The 20,298-nt window shown below is 55.6% G+C and overlaps 1 protein-coding gene across 3 annotated transcripts; it reads right to left on the reverse strand.

Annotated features, from left to right (window-relative positions):
• Positions 1 to 1,610: 1,610 nt before the first annotated feature.
• Positions 1,611 to 18,014, reverse strand: CIMAP1D (CIMAP1 family member D). 3 transcript variants are annotated; one of them, XM_054473575.2, is made up of 4 exons: positions 12,253 to 12,379; positions 11,057 to 11,164; positions 6,266 to 6,379; positions 1,611 to 2,637 (listed from the first exon to the last, which is right to left on the reverse strand). In XM_054473575.2, the coding sequence occupies exons 1-4, from the start codon at positions 12,377 to 12,379 to the stop codon at positions 2,117 to 2,119; spliced, it is 870 nt and encodes a 289-aa protein (XP_054329550.2). In that variant the 3' UTR covers positions 1,611 to 2,116. The 3 variants fall into 3 exon arrangements, with proteins under 3 accessions (XP_054329550.2, XP_054329548.2, XP_054329549.2); XM_054473573.2 differs by lacking the exons at positions 11,057 to 11,164; positions 12,253 to 12,379 and adding an exon at positions 16,820 to 18,014; XM_054473574.2 differs by lacking the exon at positions 12,253 to 12,379 and having other exon boundaries at positions 6,266 to 6,453; positions 11,057 to 11,303.
• Between the last annotated feature and the right edge of the window lie 2,284 nt (positions 18,015 to 20,298).

Raw genomic sequence — 20,298 nt, forward strand, 5'->3', positions numbered from 1 at the left:
CACCTCATCTGAGCTCTGGGCCTCAGTCTTCCAGGCCGGCCGCTCCGTCCCCAGCCTCAGCCTCTCGGAGACCGGCCGCACCTTCCCTGGCCTCAAGGGTCAGTTCCTTTTGCACCAGAAAACGGGGTGTCACTGTCACCCCGGGACCCAGCCTCCTGGCCCGACTCGGCCGGAGCTCCCCTGCACCTGCCCCGCCCCAAGCAGGGCTGATTGCCGGGAACAAAGGGAGGGGCCGGGACGCGCTGGCAGGGGGCGAGGGAGGGAGGGGCGAGGCTGCCCGGAGCCTGATCGATAATTCAGAGGATGAGATCACAGCCGGCGCCGCCCGCGGGGCCGGGGAGGTGGGGGAGGGGAGCGAGGCGCGCGGCCGCGATTGGCCGTCTCTGCCGCGGCGCGTGTCGGACTCAGATCGCCCCTGCGCGTCCGCGGGAGGAGGGGATCGTGGGCGCGATTGGTCGGGGTGGAGCCGCGGCTGGACCTGCGCGCGGTGTGTGTGTTGTGCGCAGGGTGGACGCTGCGTCTGGGTGCGTGTCCAGGCATATGCAGGGGATCCAGGCCGCTGGGTCCTGGGGCGTGTTCACCTGATGGGTAAAGGGTGGGACAGATTTGGCGGCCCCAGGCTGAGGGCTGTGGGCTGAGAGCAGCCCCACAACCCCCTCTCTGTGCCCTGCATGCCTCCCAGGCTGCATCCTTCAGGGAGGTCCCAGGGCAGTGTCGGACCCTCCCAAGCTCCGGGATTAGGGTCTTTCTGGATGGGAAGTTTGTAAGGTGGTCCAGGTGCCATCCCTCCCTGGCACACAGAGGGCTCAGTCACACGGGCACCCCCAGTGTGTTTCCTTCCTGTCCCTTGGAGACAGTGGCAGGAACTCAGTCCAACGTCCAGGGTTCAAATCCTGACATCAGACTGAGGTGTGGGCTCACAGCATGCCCCAGGACAAATGTCCAGTCTCTCCAAAGCACCATTTCCTCTCAGTAAATGCCACCTGGTCCTGAGTTGCTATGAAGCTTAGATATCTTTATTAATATCCAAAACATAGCAAGCAGCTACTGATGGCAGATATTAGAATACCTCAAGCTCCTATACATCCTTCAAAACCCAGCTTCAATATTGCCTCTTCCAGGAAGCCTACCTGGCTGCCCGCTCAAAAGTTTGGCTCCACCTCCGGCCTCCCCTCACCCTGGGTCTCTCTTCTGGTCTCTCAGACCCCCTGGGCACTGGAGGGTTACGGGTCTGGCTCTGGAGGGCAGGGTTTGGGTCTCCTTTCTGTGACATCAATAGACACGTTAAGGCCGGGCTCGGTGGCTCATGCCTGTAATCCCAGCACTTTGGGAGGCCGAGGCAGGAGGATCACAAGGTCAGAAGATCGAGACAATCCTGGCTAACATGGTGAAACCCTGTGTCTACTAAAAATATAAAAAATTAGCCGGGTGTGGTGGTGGGCTCCTGTAGTCCCAGCTACTTGGGAGGCTGAGGCAGGAGAATGGTGTGAACCCAGGAGGTGGAACTTGCAGTCAGCTAAGATCGCGCCACTGCACTCCAGCCTGGGCAGGAGTGCGAGACTCCGTCTCAAAAAAAAAAAAAAAATAGACACATTAAATGAGCCTGCATCTGCGATGCTGACAGCTCTCCAGCCCAGGAAAGGTTTATTGGCTAAGCAACTGTAGAAGGTGGAGTGGGAAAGGCACAGGCCTCAGGGCTGCCTCCAGCCTGAATTTGGGCTGGGACCGGGGTTAACCCAAGCTGTGATGGGGACCCAGGCCCTAGTGGGGCTGGACGCCGAGTTCTAGGACACAGGAAGCTCCGTCTCCAGCCAGCTACTGGGGAGGGCCGGAAGGTGTCCCTTTCCCCGCCTGGCCTGGCCTGGCCTGGTGTGACCTGGAAGAAACTGGAAGAAACTGGGGCACTGGAAGGAGACTCACCCTGCACCCTGCACAGCCATGGGTCACAGCCCCCAGGGACTGGAAGGATCAGGTGTCCTAGAAGGACCTGGACAGTTCAGGAAGAGGAGGGAAGACTCTCTTCCCAGCCCCTCTCGGCTTCTAGCCCCTCCAGCCAAAGCCAGGCCCCAGGAGAGACCTGCCCGCCCCCGTTCACCGTGTGGAAAACAGGCCTGGCCTAGCAGCAGCGGCCGGGCAGCCTGTGCCCCGCAGGCCGGGAGGGCATGGTGGCGGCCATGGTGCTGGCCCGTTTCAAGTGGCGGATGCCCATAGAGAATGCTGGAGCCCTGGCTTTGTTCACGGTGACCTGTTCTGGGCAGTGGGCGCCGGGGCCGGGGGTCTCCTCCAGGGGGCGCGGGGCCCGGGGCCGCCCCAGCATGGTGAAGGCAGGCAAGCGCTGGCGGTAGGTGTTGGCGTCCGGGCTGTCATACTGGCCCGGGCCTGGTATCTCAGCAGGATCCTGTGGGGGGCGGGCGGGGGGTGTGCGGCCCATCACCGTGTAGCTGGGGCTGCTGGGCTTGGTGAAGATCTGTGAGCCCCACAGAGGAGGCATGGTGTAGGCATTAGGGGCAGGGGCTGAGGTGTCCAGGGGCTTCAGAGGGAGGCGGCAGCCCAGGGTGAAAGCCGGCGGTTTCCGATGGCGCACAGGGGGCACCTTCTCTGGGCTGTAGGCCCCAGGGCCTGGCGTCACCTCCGGACCTGAGAGAGTGGGGAAGGAAAGGTGGCACTGACGTCCTCACCTGCCCAGAGACCCGGCATGGCTCCCCATTGCCCACATGCACCCTGGAGCTCACAACGCTTCTCAAGCAGCCCAAGTGCCTTTCTCTCCCTTCCCCATCCTCCATACACTCCCTTCCCCATCCTCCATACACATGGTCTGTGTTCCAAGCCTCCAGGACTTTGCCCAAGCTGGACCCAGGGCCAAGTACACCTTCATTTTCCACCCCTCCTCCCTGCTGCCTTCCCCAGACCATCCAGGGTAGAGCCCTCACAGCCCTTCCCAAGCCCCACAGCCTGGGTTTTCCCCTCTCTCCAGACGTGAGCACACTGAGGTGGGATGTTCTGCACCTGCATCTAACTGCCCCACCAGACTGGGATCCCATAAAAAGGAAGGAATGTCAAATCTACTCCAACTCTCCAGCAGTTGACTGTCTGAGTTGATGGGTGAACAGGATAGGTAGGAGGTGAGTGGTTGAGCGAGAAGTGAATGGTTCATGAAGGGATTTGTAAATGGATGGATGGGTGGATGGATGGATGGATGGAATGGTTGATGGGTGGAAGGAAAAAAGGAAGGATTCATAGATAAGTGGGTAGGTGGGTGGCTGAATGGGTGGGAGGATGGATGGATGGATGGATGGAACAGTTGATGGGTGGAAGGAAAAAAGGAAGGATTCATAGATGATTGGGTAGGTGGGTAGCTGAATGGGTGGGAGGATGGATGGATGGATGGATGGAATGGTTGATGGGTGGAAGGAAAAAAGTAAGGATTCATAGATGAGTGGGTAGGTAGGCGGCTGAATGGGTGGGAGGATGGGTGGATAGATTATGGATGGATGGATGGATGGGTGAGTGGAAGGCTGGATAGATAGGTGGGTGGGTGGGTGGATGGATGGATGGGTGGATGGTTGGGTGGGTGGATGCTAGGTCAATGGATGAGTGGATGGACGGGTGGATAGAAGGTTGGGTGGATGGTGGAAGGATGGGCGGGTGGATGGGTGGATGAATGGATGGATGGATGGGTGCGTGGGTGGATAGATGAGTGGGTGGATGGGGGATCAATGGATGGATGGATGTGTAGATGGATGGATGGATGAGTGAGTGGATGGATGAATGGGTAGGTGGATGGGTGGATGGATGAGTGGGAGGATGGGTGGATGGGTGGGTATGTGGTTGGATGGGCAGGTGGATGGGTGTGTGGATTGATGGGTAGGTGAATGAGTAGATGGTTGGATGGATGAGTGGGTGGGTGGATGGATGAGTGGGTGGTTGGATAGATGGGTGGGTGGGTGGATGGGTGAGTGGATGGGTGAATGGTTGGCTGGATGGGTGAGTGGATAGACGGGTAGGTGGGTGGGTGGATAGATGGATGAGTGGGTAGGTAGATGGGTGGGCAGGTGGGTGGGTGGATGGGTGCAGGTCAGCGGGTGGATGGGTGTGTGGATGGATGGGTGGGTGGAGGGATGAGTGGGTGGGTGGATGGATGGGTAGATAGATGGTTATGTGGGTGAGTGGGTGGGCGGATAGATGGATGAGTGGGTAGGTGAAAGGATGGACAGATGGATGGGTAGGTGGATAGATGGGTGGGTGGGTGGGTGGATGGGTGGACAGATGGGTAGGTGGGTGGATGGATGAGTAGGTGGGTGGATGGTGAATGGATGTGTGGATAGATGGATGGATGGGTAGATGGATGGGTGGGTGAGTGGATGGGTGGATGGGTGGGCAGGTGGGTGGATGGGTGGTTGGATGGTAGATGGATGAGGGGATAGATGGATAGGTGGGTGGGTGGATGTATGGGTAGGTGGCTGCCAAGTGGGTAGATGGATGAGTGGATGGATGGGTGGATACATGGTTAGGTAGATGGTGGATGGATGGGTGGATAGATGGATGAGTGGGTGGGTGGATGGTTGGGTGGGTGGATGCTAGGTGGGTGGATGGATGAGTGGACTGATGGATGGATAGATGGTTGGGTGGATGGTGGAAGGATGGGTGGATAGATGGATGGGTGGGTGGGTGGGTGGATTGATGGGTGGATGGACGGGTGGATGGATGGATGGGTGGATGGACGGATGGATGGGTGGATGGACGGGTGGATGGATGGATGGGTGGGTGGGTGGATGGATGGTGGAAGGATGGGTGGATAGATGGATGGGTGGGTGGGTGGATGGTTGAGTGGGTGGATGCTAGGTGGGTGGATGGATGAGTGGATTGATGGATGGATAGATGGTTGGGTGGATGGTGGAAGGACAGGTGGATAGATGGATGGGTGGGTGGGTGGATGGATGAGTGGATGGACGGGTGGATAGATGGATGGGTGGGTGGATGGATGAGTGGATGGACGGGTGGATAGATGGATGAGTGGGTGGATAGATGGGTGGGTGGGTGGGTGGATGGATGAGTGGATGGACGGGTGAATAGATGGATGGGTGGGTGGGTGGATGGATGAGTGGATGGACGGGTGAATAGATGGATGGGTGGGTGGGTGGATGGATGAGTGGATGGACAGGTGGATAGATGGATGGGTGGGTGGGTGCATGTATGAGTGGATGGATGGGTGGATAGATGGATGGGTGGATGGACAGGTGGATAGATGGATGGGTGGGTGGGTGGGTGGATGGACGGGTGGATAGATGGATGGGTGGGTGGGTGGATGGATGAGTGGATGGACGGGTGGATAGATGGATGGGTGGGTGGGTGGGTGGATGGGTGGATGGACGGGTGGATGGATGGATGGGTGGGTGGGTGGATGGACGGGTGGGTGGGTGGATGGACGGGTGGATAGATGGATGGGTGGGTGGGTGGATGGATGAGTGGATGGACGGGTGGATAGATGGATGGATGGGTGGGTGGGTGGATGGACGGGTGGGTGGGTGGATGGACGGGTGGATAGATGGATGGGTGGGTGGGTGGATGGATGAGTGGATGGACGGGTGGATAGATGGATGGATGGGTGGGTGGGTGGATGGATGGGTGGATGGACGGGTGGACAGATGGATGGGTGGGTGGGTGGATGGATGAGTGGATGGACGGGTGGATAGATGGATGGGTGGGTGGGTGGATGGTTGGGTGGGTGGATGCTAGGTGGGTGGATGGATGAGTGGATTGATGGATGGATAGATGGTTGGGTGGATAGATGGGTGGGTGGGTGGGTGGATGAGTGGATGGACGGGTGGATAGATGGATGGGTGGGTGGGTGGATGGATGAGTGGATGGACGGGTGGATAGATGGGTGGGTGGGTGGGTGGGTGGATGGGAGAATGGAGTCAGGCAGGTGCGTCAGGTGTGCGGGCAAACTGTTGGGTGCCTGTGAAGGACACTGCCGATTTGCCACAGTCCCCATTCACCTCTCACCTCCTGACACCTAGGCCAGCTGCCTCTGTGGCCATGTGTGTCCAGGGCCTCTGTGACCCTGACCCGCTTCACTCATTCAGTTCTCCCAGCCCCGGTGGGCACTGGAGTGGCAGCCCCTCCTGTGTCCCTTGGATTTGATCACTCCAAAGACTGCATTCTAAGAACTCCAAGGATAAGTGGGGGAGAGAGGACAGGGCAGGAGAGTCGCTGAGACCCTGGAAAGAAGGTCCTTGTGCAGCTGCATGGCTCCAGTACTCACCCCGAGACTTGGCCCGGCCCTGCATGGAGTAGGCAGGGGTGCAGCTGCGGCCAAAGCGTGTGACTTTGGGGTCCAAGAAGTAGATGGGGCCCGGGCTGGTGTCCTGAGGTGGTGCTGGGGAGAGGAGCCCAGAGTGCTGAGAGTGATTCTGAAGACGGTGCCTGCCCCACTGCCCGGCCTCAGTGCCCCTGTTGGCCCCGAGACACTCCCACCAGGTCAGAGGTCACCCCAGCCCCATCTCGGAGTGGTCACCCCAGGGGCCCTGAGTTGTGGCTGCCTGAACTGGGTGCCTCAGGTCTCTGCTCTGACTCTGTCTCCTGACAATCAAAGTGATTCTGCTCTGCTGCTGTTTGTAGCCACCTCTGCCCCCTAACCTCTGCGCAGGTGTGGGCTGGAGAACCAGCTCGTGGGTTTGTTGGAACTGGACATAATTAGGCTGGGTGTGGTGGTGCACACCTGTAATCCCAGCACTTTCAGAGGCCGAGGCAGGAGGGTCACTTGAGCTCAGGACTTTGAGACCAGCACGGGCAACACAGCGAGATCCCGTCTCTACTAAAAATTTAAAACTTAGCCAGACATGTTGACATGCACCTGAGGTCCCAGCTCCTCGGAAGGCTGAAGGGAGAGGATCACGAGCCTGGGAGGTGGAGGCTGCAGTGAGCTGTGATCGCGCCACTGCACTCCAGCCTGGGCAATGGAGCAAGACGGAGTCTCAAAAGAAAAAAAAAACTGTACATAAAGAAAGAGTGACAAGAGCAACTAGGCTCTGAATCAAGGCTTCAGCTTGTTGGCAGGTCGCATGCTAAAGAGAGGGGCTCGGCGTTGGACCACGTTCAAATCCAGCAGGGCCTCTTGTGAGCTGGTGACCTTGGCCAAGTTATTTATCCTAAGCCTATTTTCCTCATCAGTATGTTGAGAAAATCAAAAAGTGAGAGGATCCACAGAAGGGAGTGATCTGTGGCCTTGCACTTGGCGATTGGGACCGTTTGCTGCTTTCACCATTATTGCCACACCAAAGCACAACCAGTGACAGATGCGCAAGCACCTGCGTGTGTGTAGCAGCGTGTCCGGTGTTCACGGCCCCACAGACCGTCTGTGCACACACTCAGTACACGTGGCAGCAAGCCACGGGTGAGGGGGGAAACGTCATCCAAACCTTCGCCCTCCCCTGAGGAGTCTGTGGCACGCGGTGTGGCCCAGACACAGCTCCAGACCTCCCCGCCACAGGCACAAGTACTTGCACATACGCTGTGGTCCCCAATGCAGGCTCACGGGCCACATTCCAAGGGTGATCACTGACCCTTAGCCACGGCCTCATCCTTCGTTAGACTGGCAGGAGGGAGAGGGTCTATTTTTAGCCGCTTCCCCAGGCCCAGGGCAAATACAGTCCCCCAGGACTGGAAGAGGCTGAGGAGATTTTTGTTTTGTTTTTTTTTTTGAGGGAGTGTCTCATTCTATCGCCCAGGCTGGAGAGTGCAGTGGCTCATGGCTCACTGAAGCTTCGACCTCCTGGGCTCAAGCTATCCTCCCACCTCAGCCTCCCAAACGCTGAGACCACAGGTATGTACCACCACGCCCTGCTAATTTTTTATTAGAAGCCCTTGATCATGGCTGGGCGCGGTGGCTCACGCCTGGCATCCCAGCACTTTGGGAGGCTGAGGCGGGCGGATCATCTGAGGTCATGAGTTCAAGACCAGCCTGGCCAATATGGTGAAACCCTGTCTCTACTAAAAATACAAAAATTAGCCAAGCGTGGTGCCAGTTGCCTATAATCCCAGCTATTCAAAGAGGCTGAGGCAGGAGAATTGCTTGAACCCAGGAGGTGGAGCTTATAGTGAGCCAAGATCGTACCACTGCACTCCAGCCCGGGCGATAGAGTGAGACTCAGTCTCAAAAAAAAGAAAAGAGGCCAGGCGCGGTGGCTCACGCCTGTAATCCCAGCACTTTGGGAGGCCGAGGTGGGTGGATCACAAGGTCAGGAGATCAAGACCGTCCTGGCTAACATAGTGAAACCCTGTGTCTACTAAAAATACAAAAAATTAGCCGGCTGTGGTGGCGGGCGCCTGTAGTCCCAGCTGCTCGGGAGGCTGAGGCAGGAGAATCACTTGAACCCCGGGAGGCAGAGGTTGCCATGAGCCAGGATCACGCCACTGCACTCCAGCCTGAGCCATAGTGTGAGACTCAGTCTCAAAAAAAAAAAGAAAAAGAAATTCCTGATCATAATCCCATCGCCCCTCCTCAGACGCCTGGGCCTCACTCACGTGACCACAGACTCGCCTCAAAGTGCTCACTGTGCAGTGCTTGGCCGTCAGGACTCCCCATGCTGAAGCGCTGACCTTGGACTCTACCCTGCACCTGGAACCTTCCAGCCTTTTCTTCTGCCCTCCCCAACCCCTGGCTCAGTGTCCCGTGAGAAATGAACACACCCCAGCTCATCATGACGTCACTCATCTCAAGGGCTCAGCCCACAAAGCAGGCTCTGCCTGGAGTTCAGTTCTTCTGGGGGCTCCACCGAACTCCTACTCATCCTACAAAACCCAGATCCCACGCTCCACTTCCAGGAAGCCTACCCTGGGCCTTCAGCAAAGTGTGCACGATCCCCAAAATCCCCACTCCACCCACCAGACTCCCCACGCTGTCTCTGGCCCAGGAGGTGTCCTGAGACTGGATTTGAACCTGGGAACTCAGATCTGTCTGGGTCGTAGGCTAAGTTCTTTTTTTTTTTTTTTTGAGACGGAGTCTCGCTCTGTTGCCCAGGCCGGAGTGCAGTGGCGCAGTCTTGGCTCACTGCAAGCTCTGCCTCCCAGGTTCACACCATTCTCCTGCCTCAGCCTCCCTAGTAGCTGGGACTACAGGCGCCCGCCACCACGCCCGGCTAATTTTTTTTTTTTTTTTTTTTTTTTTTTTAGTAGAGACGGGGTTTCACCGTGTTAGCCAGGATGGTCTCGATCTCCTGACCTCGTGGTCCACCCGCCTCGGCCTCCCAAAGTGCTGGGATTGCAGGCATGAGCCACCATGCCCGGCCCACAAGCTAAGTTCTCAAGCCAGCCCTGGGGACAGGGGGTGCTGACGCCTTCACTGGCATTCTGAGACCCCTTGCAGCTTCCTGAGTCCCAGTGTGGGCTGGGATTTTTGTTCATTCTGAAGGCTGAGAACAGGCTGCTGTCCTGCCCCTCCCAGCAGGCCTCTGTCCAAAGCCCCGCACAAGACCCCTCCGACCGCGCTCCCAGCCCAGCTGGGACCTTGGAGCAGCGATAGAAAATGGAGGGATGGAATTTGGGAGCATTGATGGAGTTATGGAATTTGGGAGCCCTGAGACCTGCTGGCCCGTGGTAGCAGCGCCGCTAATGAACACCAACAGCTCCCTGTGTGCCCGGCGGGGTCCACGCCTGAGCTGCTTCACTCGGTCGGAGCCCATCGCAGCCACTGCGCCCATTCTGGACAGGAGCAGGCACCATGGGGCAAGGCCACCAGCCCGTGGCACAGCGAGCCGGCGCACCCCATGCCTGCCTCCCGCCTTGCCTGCCCTCCCGCCGTGCCGCCTGCACAAGCAGCCAGGAATGTCCACAGAGATACACCACAGCCCTGTGAGATGGGCCAGGCCTGGGGAGCCCCCACCTTCAGGGTGGAGAAACTGGGGCTCAGGGCTCAGCCTCACACCCGACAGCACACGTTTACTGAGCACTGACTATTTTTTCTTTTTCTTAAATTTGTTTTAAGACGAGGTCTCGCTCTGTCGCCCAGGCTGGAGTGCAGTGGTGCGATCATAGCTCACTGCAGCCTCCACCTCCTGGGTTCAAGTGATACTCCTGCCTGGGCCTCCCCAGCAGCTGGGACCACAGGTGCACACTACCCCACCCAACTTTGCGGCTACTTTTAAAAGCATTTAATCCTCACTTAATGAATCTCAAAAAGGCATTTAATATGCATCTAATCCTTACAACAGCCCTGTATGGAGTCTGTTATTATTTTTAATATTATGTTAATGTTTTTGTTACTATTGTTAACTTTTTTTTTTTCTTTTTAGAGACAGAGTCTCATTCTGTCGCCCAGGCTGGAGTGCAGAGGCGCGATCTCGGCTCACTGCAAGCTCCGCCTCCTGGGTTCAAGCGATTCTCCTGCCTCAGCCTCCCGAGTAGCTGGGATTACAGGTGCCCGCCACCACGCCCGGCTAATTTTTTTGTATTTTTAGTAGAGACGGGGTGTCACCGTGTTAGCCAGGATGGTCTTAATCTCTTGACCTCGTGATCTGCCTGCCTCAGCCTCCCAAAGTGCTGGGATTACAGGAGTGAGCCACCACACCCAGCTAAGTTTTTTGCATTTTTAGTAGAGACAGGGTTTCACCGTGTTAGCCAGGATGGTCTCCATCTCCTGACCTCGTGATCCGCCCGCCTCAGTCTCCTTAAGTGTGGGGATTACAGGCATGAGCCACCGCACCAGCCTACTATTGTTAACTTTTAACAGAAACTGAGTTGCAGAGCACTTAAGCAATTTGCCTGAGTACAAGCAGCAAGGAATTGCAAACACGGGAAGGCAGGTACAGGTATTCACCTCCCTGCTGCGCTCTTTCTCCTTCCATTCTTTTTATCAATGAAAAAACAGAGAGGGACAGCAGCTTGCCTGAGGTCTCACAGCAAGTAGGAGGTGGAGCAGGTTGTAGAGCCCAGCCTTGCCTGCTTCCTGATGCACTAACTGGGGGCCTGGATCTAAGGGGTAAGGAGACCCATCAGTGCTCCTAGGAGGAGGTTGGAGGATCAGGGAAGCCCCCAGCCGCCCGCCCGCCCGCCTTACCCTCACTGGGCCTCCGGACGAACGAGTAGGCGGGACTGGCCACCCTGGTGCAGTCGTGGTTGATGAAGCCCACGGTGGACGGCAGGACGTACAAGCCTGGCCCCGAGCCTGCAGCCCAAAGCCCTCAGGTCACCGCCTGGGCCCAGATTCCCCGAGGAAGGAACCCTGGCCCCGCTCCTGAGCCTTAGCCTGGGTTCCCCTCTCCCTCCATGGTGAGGATTGGGGGCCCCGGGGAGCAAGAGGCTGCTGCCCCTCGGGGACAAAATGTGATGCCTGCATTGTGAGTCAGACATGAATCACAGAGGAAAGGCTGGGGACAGCAGCATCCTTCACCCTGGGGCACAGCCAGGGAGACTGGGGCCTGAGCCTCCCAGAGATACGTGGTCACAGGTGGGGAAACTGAGGCCTGAGCCTCCCAGAGATACACAGTCACAGATGGGGAAACTGAGGCCTGAGCCTCCCAGAGATACACTGTCACAGGTGGGGAAACTGAGGCCCAGGCAGAGATACAGTCACAAATGGGTAAACTGAGACCCAGGCAGATATATACACAGTCACAGATGGGGAGACTGAGGCCCAGGCAGAGATACACGGTCACAGATGGGGAGACTGAGGCCTGAGCCTCCCAGAGATACACGGTCACCGACGCCATGTGTTGTGGCTTCTGCAGAATCTCCATGCCACCGGGGTCAGGAGAGACCAAAGAACCAGCCCGAGGACCTGGCTTGGGGCCTGACTCCAGCCGCTTATTGTGGGTGAGGAAACTGTCCTCCTGGGCCCTCACCAAGGCCGGCAGCTGATGTGATTCCCAGCAGAGCAGCCTCTGCACACGCGCCCCTCGCCCTGCCCCGCGTTGTCTAGGGCGCCTGTCCCTGAGGGCCACGCTGGAAACATCCCCTCTTCCCTGCATCTCCCGCATGATCCCTGTGGCTTTGCCCACTGCTGTACCCACAGCCCCTGGAAAGGGACCTGGCCGGCAAAGCACTCAGCTTCCGTTGGACAGACACATACTCGGGGCTCATGGCAACCCCGTGTCCACACCCATCCTGCCGGAAGGAAAACTGAGGTCTAGGGAAGGGCGAGGACTTGCCTGAAACTCCTGCCTCCTGCTGGGCTCCCAGAACATTCCAGAATCCCCAGAAGTAGGGGGAGTGGAGCAGGAAAGGGTCCCACCCGTCCCTTCGGCTGGCACGCACCGTTCTCCAGGGTGGCCGTCCCACAGGACTTCCTCAGGCCTGTCTCCGGAATCTGGCCCTCCGTCACTCGCCGGCCAAGGGGGCCTGTGGCCCGCCGTGGGGTGGGGTCGCAGCTGAGGGTCCCCATGGTGGGCAGGCGATGGCCCCCACAGCACCCACGGGGCCTGGTGCTACCTCCTGAGCCGCAGCAGCTCTGGCGGCCACAGGCCCAGGCACCGTCCCCACCTTCACGGCCTCACCACACCCTCCCACGACCACAGCCGCACAGACGGCCCCTTGTCCCGCAGCAGGGAGTCGTGGGGCCCTGGCCCGAGGCAGGCTGGTCGGCCGGACACTGGCCTGGAAGTGGGGCCGGGATCGAGTGTCGGCCAGGCGGCTGGACGGTCCAGGAAAGAGTCCGGTGTCAGCAGAGTGCGTCTCCCGGGAGCCGGCAGAGCTGGGCAGCTGGGGCCAGGGCCAGCCCCAGGGAACTAGACCTGCAAACATGACACCCACAGCCTCGCAGCAGGAGGGCCTGGTGGGGTCGTGGGTGGCGTGGCCCCGTTTCTACACCTGGGGAAACTGAGGCACAGCCCAAGGTCATACAGCAAGTGCACAACTCTGGGAGTTTCAACTCTGAGCCAAGAAGCATTCACTGCCTCATCCTGTCGCTCATTCCTGCCAAAGCATGTACTGGGCACCTACTGTGTACCAGTCTCTGTTGGGGGTGGTGAGAACTGGACACGAACAGACAGAAAAGAAGGAGATGTTCTCAGGATGGGAGAGAGAAAGTCGTCAGTAAATGTGATAAGTGAACACAGTCTGGTGTATGAGGAGGTACTGAGTGTGAGGGAAAACGCAGACAGGTTTGGGGCCCAGGGTGGCAGTGTGGGTGCGGGTGAGCCCCGCAGAGAAGGTAAAACTGAACAGTCCCAAAGCAGGTGAGGAGGCAGCCGTGAAGAGGCCCTGGGGCAGTGGCGAGGACAGAGAGGAGGTGAGAGCCGTCCTCACCGCCTCCCAGATGCCTCCAAGATTTAAATCACAATTGATTTTGATACACTGAAGGCGACCACTGCGTGAGGCTCCAAGAAGAGGCTCAGAAAACTGCCAAATGAGATGCACGTTCCTGTCTCTTCTTTGTTCGTTTCTGTATTTTTTGGAGCCTTTTGCAGTGTAATATTTTTTTTTGAGGCAGAGTCTCACTCTGTCACCCAGCCTGGAGTGCGGTGGTTCGATCTCGGCTCACTGCAACCTCTGCCTCCCAGGTTTAAGCGATTCTCCTGCCTCAGCCTCCTGAGTAGCTGAGATTACAGGCACCCGCCACCACGCCTGACTAATTTTTGTATTTTTTAGTAGAGATGGGGTTTTGCCATGCCCGGCTAATTTTTTTTTTTTTTTTTTTTTTTGAGACGGAGTCTTGCTGCCTCGCCCAGGCTGGAGTGCAGTGGCGCGATCTTGGCTCACTGCAACCTGCGCCTCCAGGGTTCAAGCAATTCTTCTGCCTCAGCCTCCCGAGTAGCTGGGATTACAGGCATGCACCACCACGTCCAGCTAATTTTTTTGTATTTTTAGTAGCTAATTACAGGCACGCGCCACCATGTCCAGCTAATTTTTTTTCTTTTTAGTAGAGACGGGGTTTCACCATGTTGGCCAGGATGGTCTCAATCTCTTGACCTTGTGATCCGACCGCCTCGGCCTCCCAAAGTGCTGGGATTACAGGCGTGAGCCACCGCGCCCTGTCAACTTTTTGTAGTTTTAGTAGAGATGGGGTTTCACCATGTTGGCCAGGCTGGTTTCAAACTCCTGACCTCAGGTGATCCACACACCTCGGCCTCCCAAAGTGCTGGGATTACAGGTGTGAAGAACCATGCCCGGCCTGCAGTGTCATCTTTAACAGCTTTATTGATATAATTCACATACCATACAATTATACACTTCACCCTGCAATGTAATTTTAATGTATTGCGTAATGTTTTAAAACTTTTTAATCAAAATGGTATAGTCTACATAAAGGATCATAAAACAAGCCTTAGAACATATCAGACTTTTGAAACTTACAGAGCATATTATCCGGTGAAAAAGGAATTAAAATAGAAACACCAACTTTAAGATATCCAGGATCCCCTAAATATATTTAGAAGTTAAACAACATATTTCTGAATAACCCATGCATCAAATAAGTAATCAAAAAGGAAGTTAGAAAATTTTCAAACTAAATGACTATAAAAAAATCAACATATTAAACTGCGTAGGATGCAGCTAAAGAAGTGCTTAGAGGGCAAATGGTTGCTTTAAATTTTTATATGAGAAAAGAAGGCTGGGCACAGTGGCTCACACCTGTAATCCCAGCACTTTGGGAGGCCAAGGCAAGCAGATTGCTTCAGCTCAGGAGTTCAAGACCAGCCTAGGCAACATGGTGAAACCCCATCTCTACAAAAAATACAAAAATCATCTGGGAGTGGTAGTGTGTGCCTGTAATCCCAGCTACTCAGGAGGCTGAGGTGAGAGGATTGCTTGAGCCTAAGGAGGTCAAGGCTGCAGTGAGCCAAGATTGTGCCACTGCACTCCAGCCTGGGCCTAAGTATCCACCTAAGAAGCTAGGAAAACAAGAGTAAGTATAAGGAAGATTGTAAAGATAACGGTAGAAATCCATGAACTTGAAAACTGTAGAAATAATCCCTTGGCCGGGCACTGTGGCTCATGCCTGTAATCCCAGCACTCTGGGAGGCCAAGGAGGGCAGATCACTTGAGATCAGGAGTTCGAGACCAGCCTGGCCACCATGGTGAAACCCCGTCTCTACTAAAAATTAAAACATTAGCTGGGCACGGTGGTGCATGTCTGTAATCCCAGCCACACAGGAGGCTGAGGCAGGAGAATCGCTTGAACCCGGGAGGTGGAGGTTGCACTGAGCCGAGATCACACCACTGCACTCCAGCCTGGGTGACAGAGCGAGACTGCACATCAAAATAAAACAAAAAGAGAAAAAAAAAAACCTCCTCCCCACCCAAAAAAAGCTGGTCTTTATTTTTATTTTTATTTATGTATTTATTTATTTTTGAGATGGAGTCTCGCTCTGTCGCCCAGGCTGTAGTCCAGTGGCGCGATCTCGGCTCACTGCAAGCTCCACCTCCCGGGTTCACACCATACTCCTGCCTCAGCCTCCCGAGTAGCTGGGACTGCAGGCATGTGCCACGCTGCGGCACACAGGCCCTGCACAGCCTCGTCCCCACCTCCCCCTGTCCTCTCGTCCTGCTCCTTCCCCTTTGCCGCTCTACTCTGACCATCCAGACCTGCTTTCCTTCTCTCTACCTGAGATGCCTCTGCCAGGAAACCAACCCTCGCTGGCCCCTTCCTCGGTCACGAAGGCCCCCAGCCCACAGACCCTGTCATCCCCCAACCCCGGACACACCATTTGCTTGTTTCCAGAGGCAGCACAAACTCCAGAGCCACGGCAGGGATGGGTGCTGAGGAGGGAGAGAGGAGGAAAGACCCCAACCTCCCTCGGCCAAAGCTGCTCCTTCACCAAAACCAGCCAGACGTGCAGGACCCCAGGAGGTCCCAGGGCTAGAGAGACAGAGGGGACAAGGGCCTAGAAGGTCGTCCCCCAACCCCATCCCTCCTCACATCCGGGTCACCAGGTCCAGGCCACACCAGACAGCCACTAAGGGAAGACAGCCAGAGACTTGGTTCCAGCCAGGACTCGGCCCCAGTTGACTCAGTTTCCCCTCTGTGACTTGGGCTGCCAGAACCCTACAACCAGGTTCCAGCCAGGACTCGGCCCCACCTGCCTCCATTTCCCCATTTTACGTGGGATGGAACCAAAACCTAACACAGGGAAGACAGGATGGGAAGCCGGCCAAGCTGACAGCGTGTTGCTGGGAGGACGCTGAGGGCCGGCAGCCTCGCCAGAACGAGCTGGGGCCCCTCCAGCCTCCAGTCCCCTTCTGATCTGATTGCACCAGATTCTATCAACTCTGTCTTCAGCTCAGAGCTTGTCGCAACTGCCAAGCAAAGAGCTTGCAAATGAGATGCAAATGAATTCAGCACACATGCAGATGAGCCCTGATTTTAATCCTGCCTGTTCGACAGAAGAGACTAAATCCCAACAGTGAAAAAAAGGGAGGCTGGACTGGATGAGAGGCCAGACGCTGGTCCCACGTCCACCCGCCCAGCTGCCGGCTGCAGGCGAGGGACGTCACTGCCCGGCCTCGGTGTCCTGGGAGGTGACGCCGTCGGTGCTCCCGAGACCCTTTTTCTCACCGTAATTAGGAATTTAGCCAGTGTTTATTCACTGCCCGGCCTTGTTGTCCTGGGAGGTGACGCCGTCGGTGCTCCCGAGACCCTTTTTCTCACCGTAATTAGGAATTTAGCCAGTGTTTATTCACTGCCCGGCCTCGTTGTCCTGGGAGGTGACGCCGTCGGTGCTCCCGAGACCCTTTTTCTCACCATAATTAGGAATTTAGCCAGTGTTTATTTGGGGCCAGGCCCTGCTCAGGTGCTGGGAAAACGGGAGGGGACAAAACACACAAGTTCCTCGTCCTCCCTTTCCCTTCGAGACAGGCAGGCAGGCAGATAAGTGAAACTTACGTGAGTGCAGAGGGCACGTCGTGCTATGGAGGAAACGTGGGCGAAGGGGGTGTTGGAGGCCGAAAGAGTGAGGGCCGTGATCAACTCAGTAGAGCACTGGGGCTATATGAGTAAACAGCAAACTGTTCTCATAAATGCAGAATGTTGGCCAGCTGACAAAGTGTGTCTGCTGCGCAGAAGAGCTGCTGAGGGCCGTCACCACCCAGGCACAAATGTTTCTTATGATTAGGCATTATTGAAGCCTGTCAGTAACAATATGAACCTGTGATCAATTAAGCAGCTGCTCAATCATTACCTCCTCCTCCCTGCTCTTGTTACCCAATAAATACTAAGGGCTGTAGAAGCTCAGGAAGCTGCCTTTGCTCACTAGGAGCAGGGAGCCCTTTTCTTCTTCTTTTTTTCTTTTTGAGAAGGAGTTTCACTCTTGTTGCCCAGGCTGGAGTGCAGTGGCGCAATCTCAGCTCACTGCAACCTCTGTCTCCCAGGTTCAAGTGATCCTCCTGCCTCAACCTCTCGCGTAGCTGGGATTACAGGCATGCGCAACCACGCCCGGCTAATTTTGTATTTTTAGTAGAGGCGGGGTTTCTCCATGTTGGTCAGGCTGGTCTCGATCTCTTGACCTTGTGATCCGCCTGCCTCGGCCTCCCAAAGTGCTGGAATTACAGGCGTGAGCCACCGCGCCCGGCCCCTTCTTCTCTCTTTTCTTCTCTCTTTTCTTCCCCATGTTGCCCTTCCTTTAAAATAGTTACTTTTAAGTTTTCATTTCTATTTAAAAGTTTCTTTTGTTTCTTATCATTTTCTACATTTGTCCCTTCGTTCAGTCTTATAATGATGGTCTCGGGCAGTAACAGTAGTAACTGCAGTAATGACGGTCTCAGGCAGTAACAGTAGTAACTGCAGTAATGACAGTCTCAGGCAGTAACTGTGACGGTCAGCCACAGGGTGGTTGGTGGTGTGAGCGTCTGCGATGTGAACTGGGAGGTCGGGAGCCTCGCTGACAAGGTCACCCTCCAGCAGAGACCAGAGGAGAAGCCGAGCTCGGGAGGCGGGCCAGGCATTCCAGGCCGACAGGAACTGCACGCACAGAGGCCCTGGGGCAGGACGTGCCTGGTGTGTAGGAGAAACAGCGACGAGGCCCGTGCAGCTGCAGCAGCGTGAGCAAGAAGAGGAGCCGGGAGGAAGCTGATGCGGCGGGTCCTGCACGGACTGTGGACTGTGGGGACGTGGGTGACGTGAGAGCTGTGGGCAGGGACGCGTCCCAATCAGAGCTCACAAGCGCCCTCTGGTGACATCTGGGAGAGCAAAAGGTGGGCGGTGCCGGGAGAGGGCGTCACATGCTGGGAAGGATGATGGGGATGGATGACAAGAAGGATGATGGAGGATGATGGGGAAGGATGATGGGAAGGATGATGGGAAGGATGATGGGGAAGGATGATGGGAAGGATGATGGGGAAGGATGATGGGAAGGATGATGTGAAGGATGATGGGAAGGTTGATGGGAAAGATGATGGGGAAGGATGATGGGGAAGGATGATGGAAAAGGATGATGGAGAAGGATGATGGGAAGGTTGATGGGAAGGATGATGGGAAGGTTGATGTGAAGGATGATGGAGGATGATGGAGAAGGATGATGGGGAAGGATGATGGGAAGGATGATGGAGAAGGATGATGGAGAAGGATGATGGGAAGGATGATGGAAAAGGATGATGGAGAAGGATGATGGGAAGGTTGATGGGAAGGATGATGGAGGATGATGGAGAAGGATGATAGGGAAGGATAATGGGAAGGATGATGGAGAAGGATGATGGGAAGGATGATGGGGAAGGATGATGGAGAAGGATGATGGAGAAGGATGATGGGAAGGATGATGGAGAAGGATGATGGAGAAGGATGATGGGAAGGATGATGGGGAAGGATGATGGGGAAGGATGATAGGGAGGATGATGGAGAAGGATGATGGGAAGGATGATGGGGAAGGATGATGGGGAAGGATGATGGGAAGGATGATGGGAAGGATGATGGGAAGGATGATGGGAAGGATGATAGGGAGATGATGGAGAAGGATGATGGGAAGGATGATGGGGAAGGATGATGGGAAGGATGATGGGGAAGGATGATGGGGAAGGATGATGGGAAGGATGATGGAGGATGATGGGAAGGATGATGGAGGATGATGGAGAAGGATGATGGGGAAGGATGATGGGAAGGATGATGGGAAGGATGATGGAGAAGGATGATGGGAAGGATGATGGGAAGGATGATAGGGAAGGATGATGGGGAAGGGTGATGGGAGGATGATGGAGAAGGATGATGGAGGATGATGGAGAAGGATGATAGGGAAGGATAATGGGAAGGATGATGGGAAGGATGATGGGAAGGATGATGGGAAAGGATGATGGGGAAGGATGATGGAGGATGATGGAGAAGGATGATAGGGAAGGATAATGGGAAGGATGATGGGAAGGATGATGGGAAGGATGATGGGAAAGGATGATGGGGAAGGATGATGGAGGATGATGGAGAAGGATGATAGGGAAGGATAATGGGAAGGATGATGGGAAGGATGATGGGAAGGATGATGGGAAGGATGATGGGGAAGGATGATGGGAAGGATGATGGGAAGGATGATGGGAAGGATGATGGGAAGGATGATGGGGAAGGATGATGGGGAAGGATGATGGAGGATGATGGAGAAGGTGATGGGAAGGATGATGGGAAAGGATGATGGGGAAGGATGATGGGGAAGGATGATGGAGAAGGATGTTGGGAAAGGATGATGGAGAAGGATGATGGGAAGGATGATAGGAAGGATGATGGAGGATGATGGAGAAGGATGATGGAGAAGGATGATGGGAAGGATGATGGGAAAGGATGATGGGGAAGGATGATGGGGAAGGATGTTGGGAAAGGATGATGGAAAAGGATGATGGAGAAGGATGATGGGAAGGATGATAGAAAGGATGATGGAGGATGATGGAGAAGGATGATAGGGAAGGATGATGGGAAGGATGATGGGAATGATGATGGGGAAGGATGATGGAGAAGGATGATGGAGAACGATGACGGGGAAGGATGATGGAGAAGGATGATAGGGAAGGATGATGGGAAGGATGATAGGGAGGATGATGGAGAAGGATGATAGGGAGGATGACGGAGAAGGATGATGAGAAAGGTAATGGGAAGGATGATGGAGAAGGATGATGGAGAAGGATGATGGGGAAGGATGATAGGGAAGGATGATGGGGAAGGATGATGTGAAGGATGGTGGGAAGGATGATGGAGAAGGATGGTGGGAAGGATGATGGAGAAGGATGATGGGAAGGAAAATGGGAGGATGATGGAGAAGGATGATTGGAGGATGATGGGAAAGGATAATGGGAAGGATGATGACAACCAAGACCAACTCATCTTCACCAAGCTCATGGTCTAGCCAGAAAGTTGATCATCCACAGCAGCACTGCCCACCAGAAACAGACTGA

This window comes from Pongo pygmaeus, chromosome 20 (assembly GCF_028885625.2).
Source record: "Pongo pygmaeus isolate AG05252 chromosome 20, NHGRI_mPonPyg2-v2.0_pri, whole genome shotgun sequence".
NCBI lineage: Eukaryota > Metazoa > Chordata > Mammalia > Primates > Hominidae > Pongo > Pongo pygmaeus.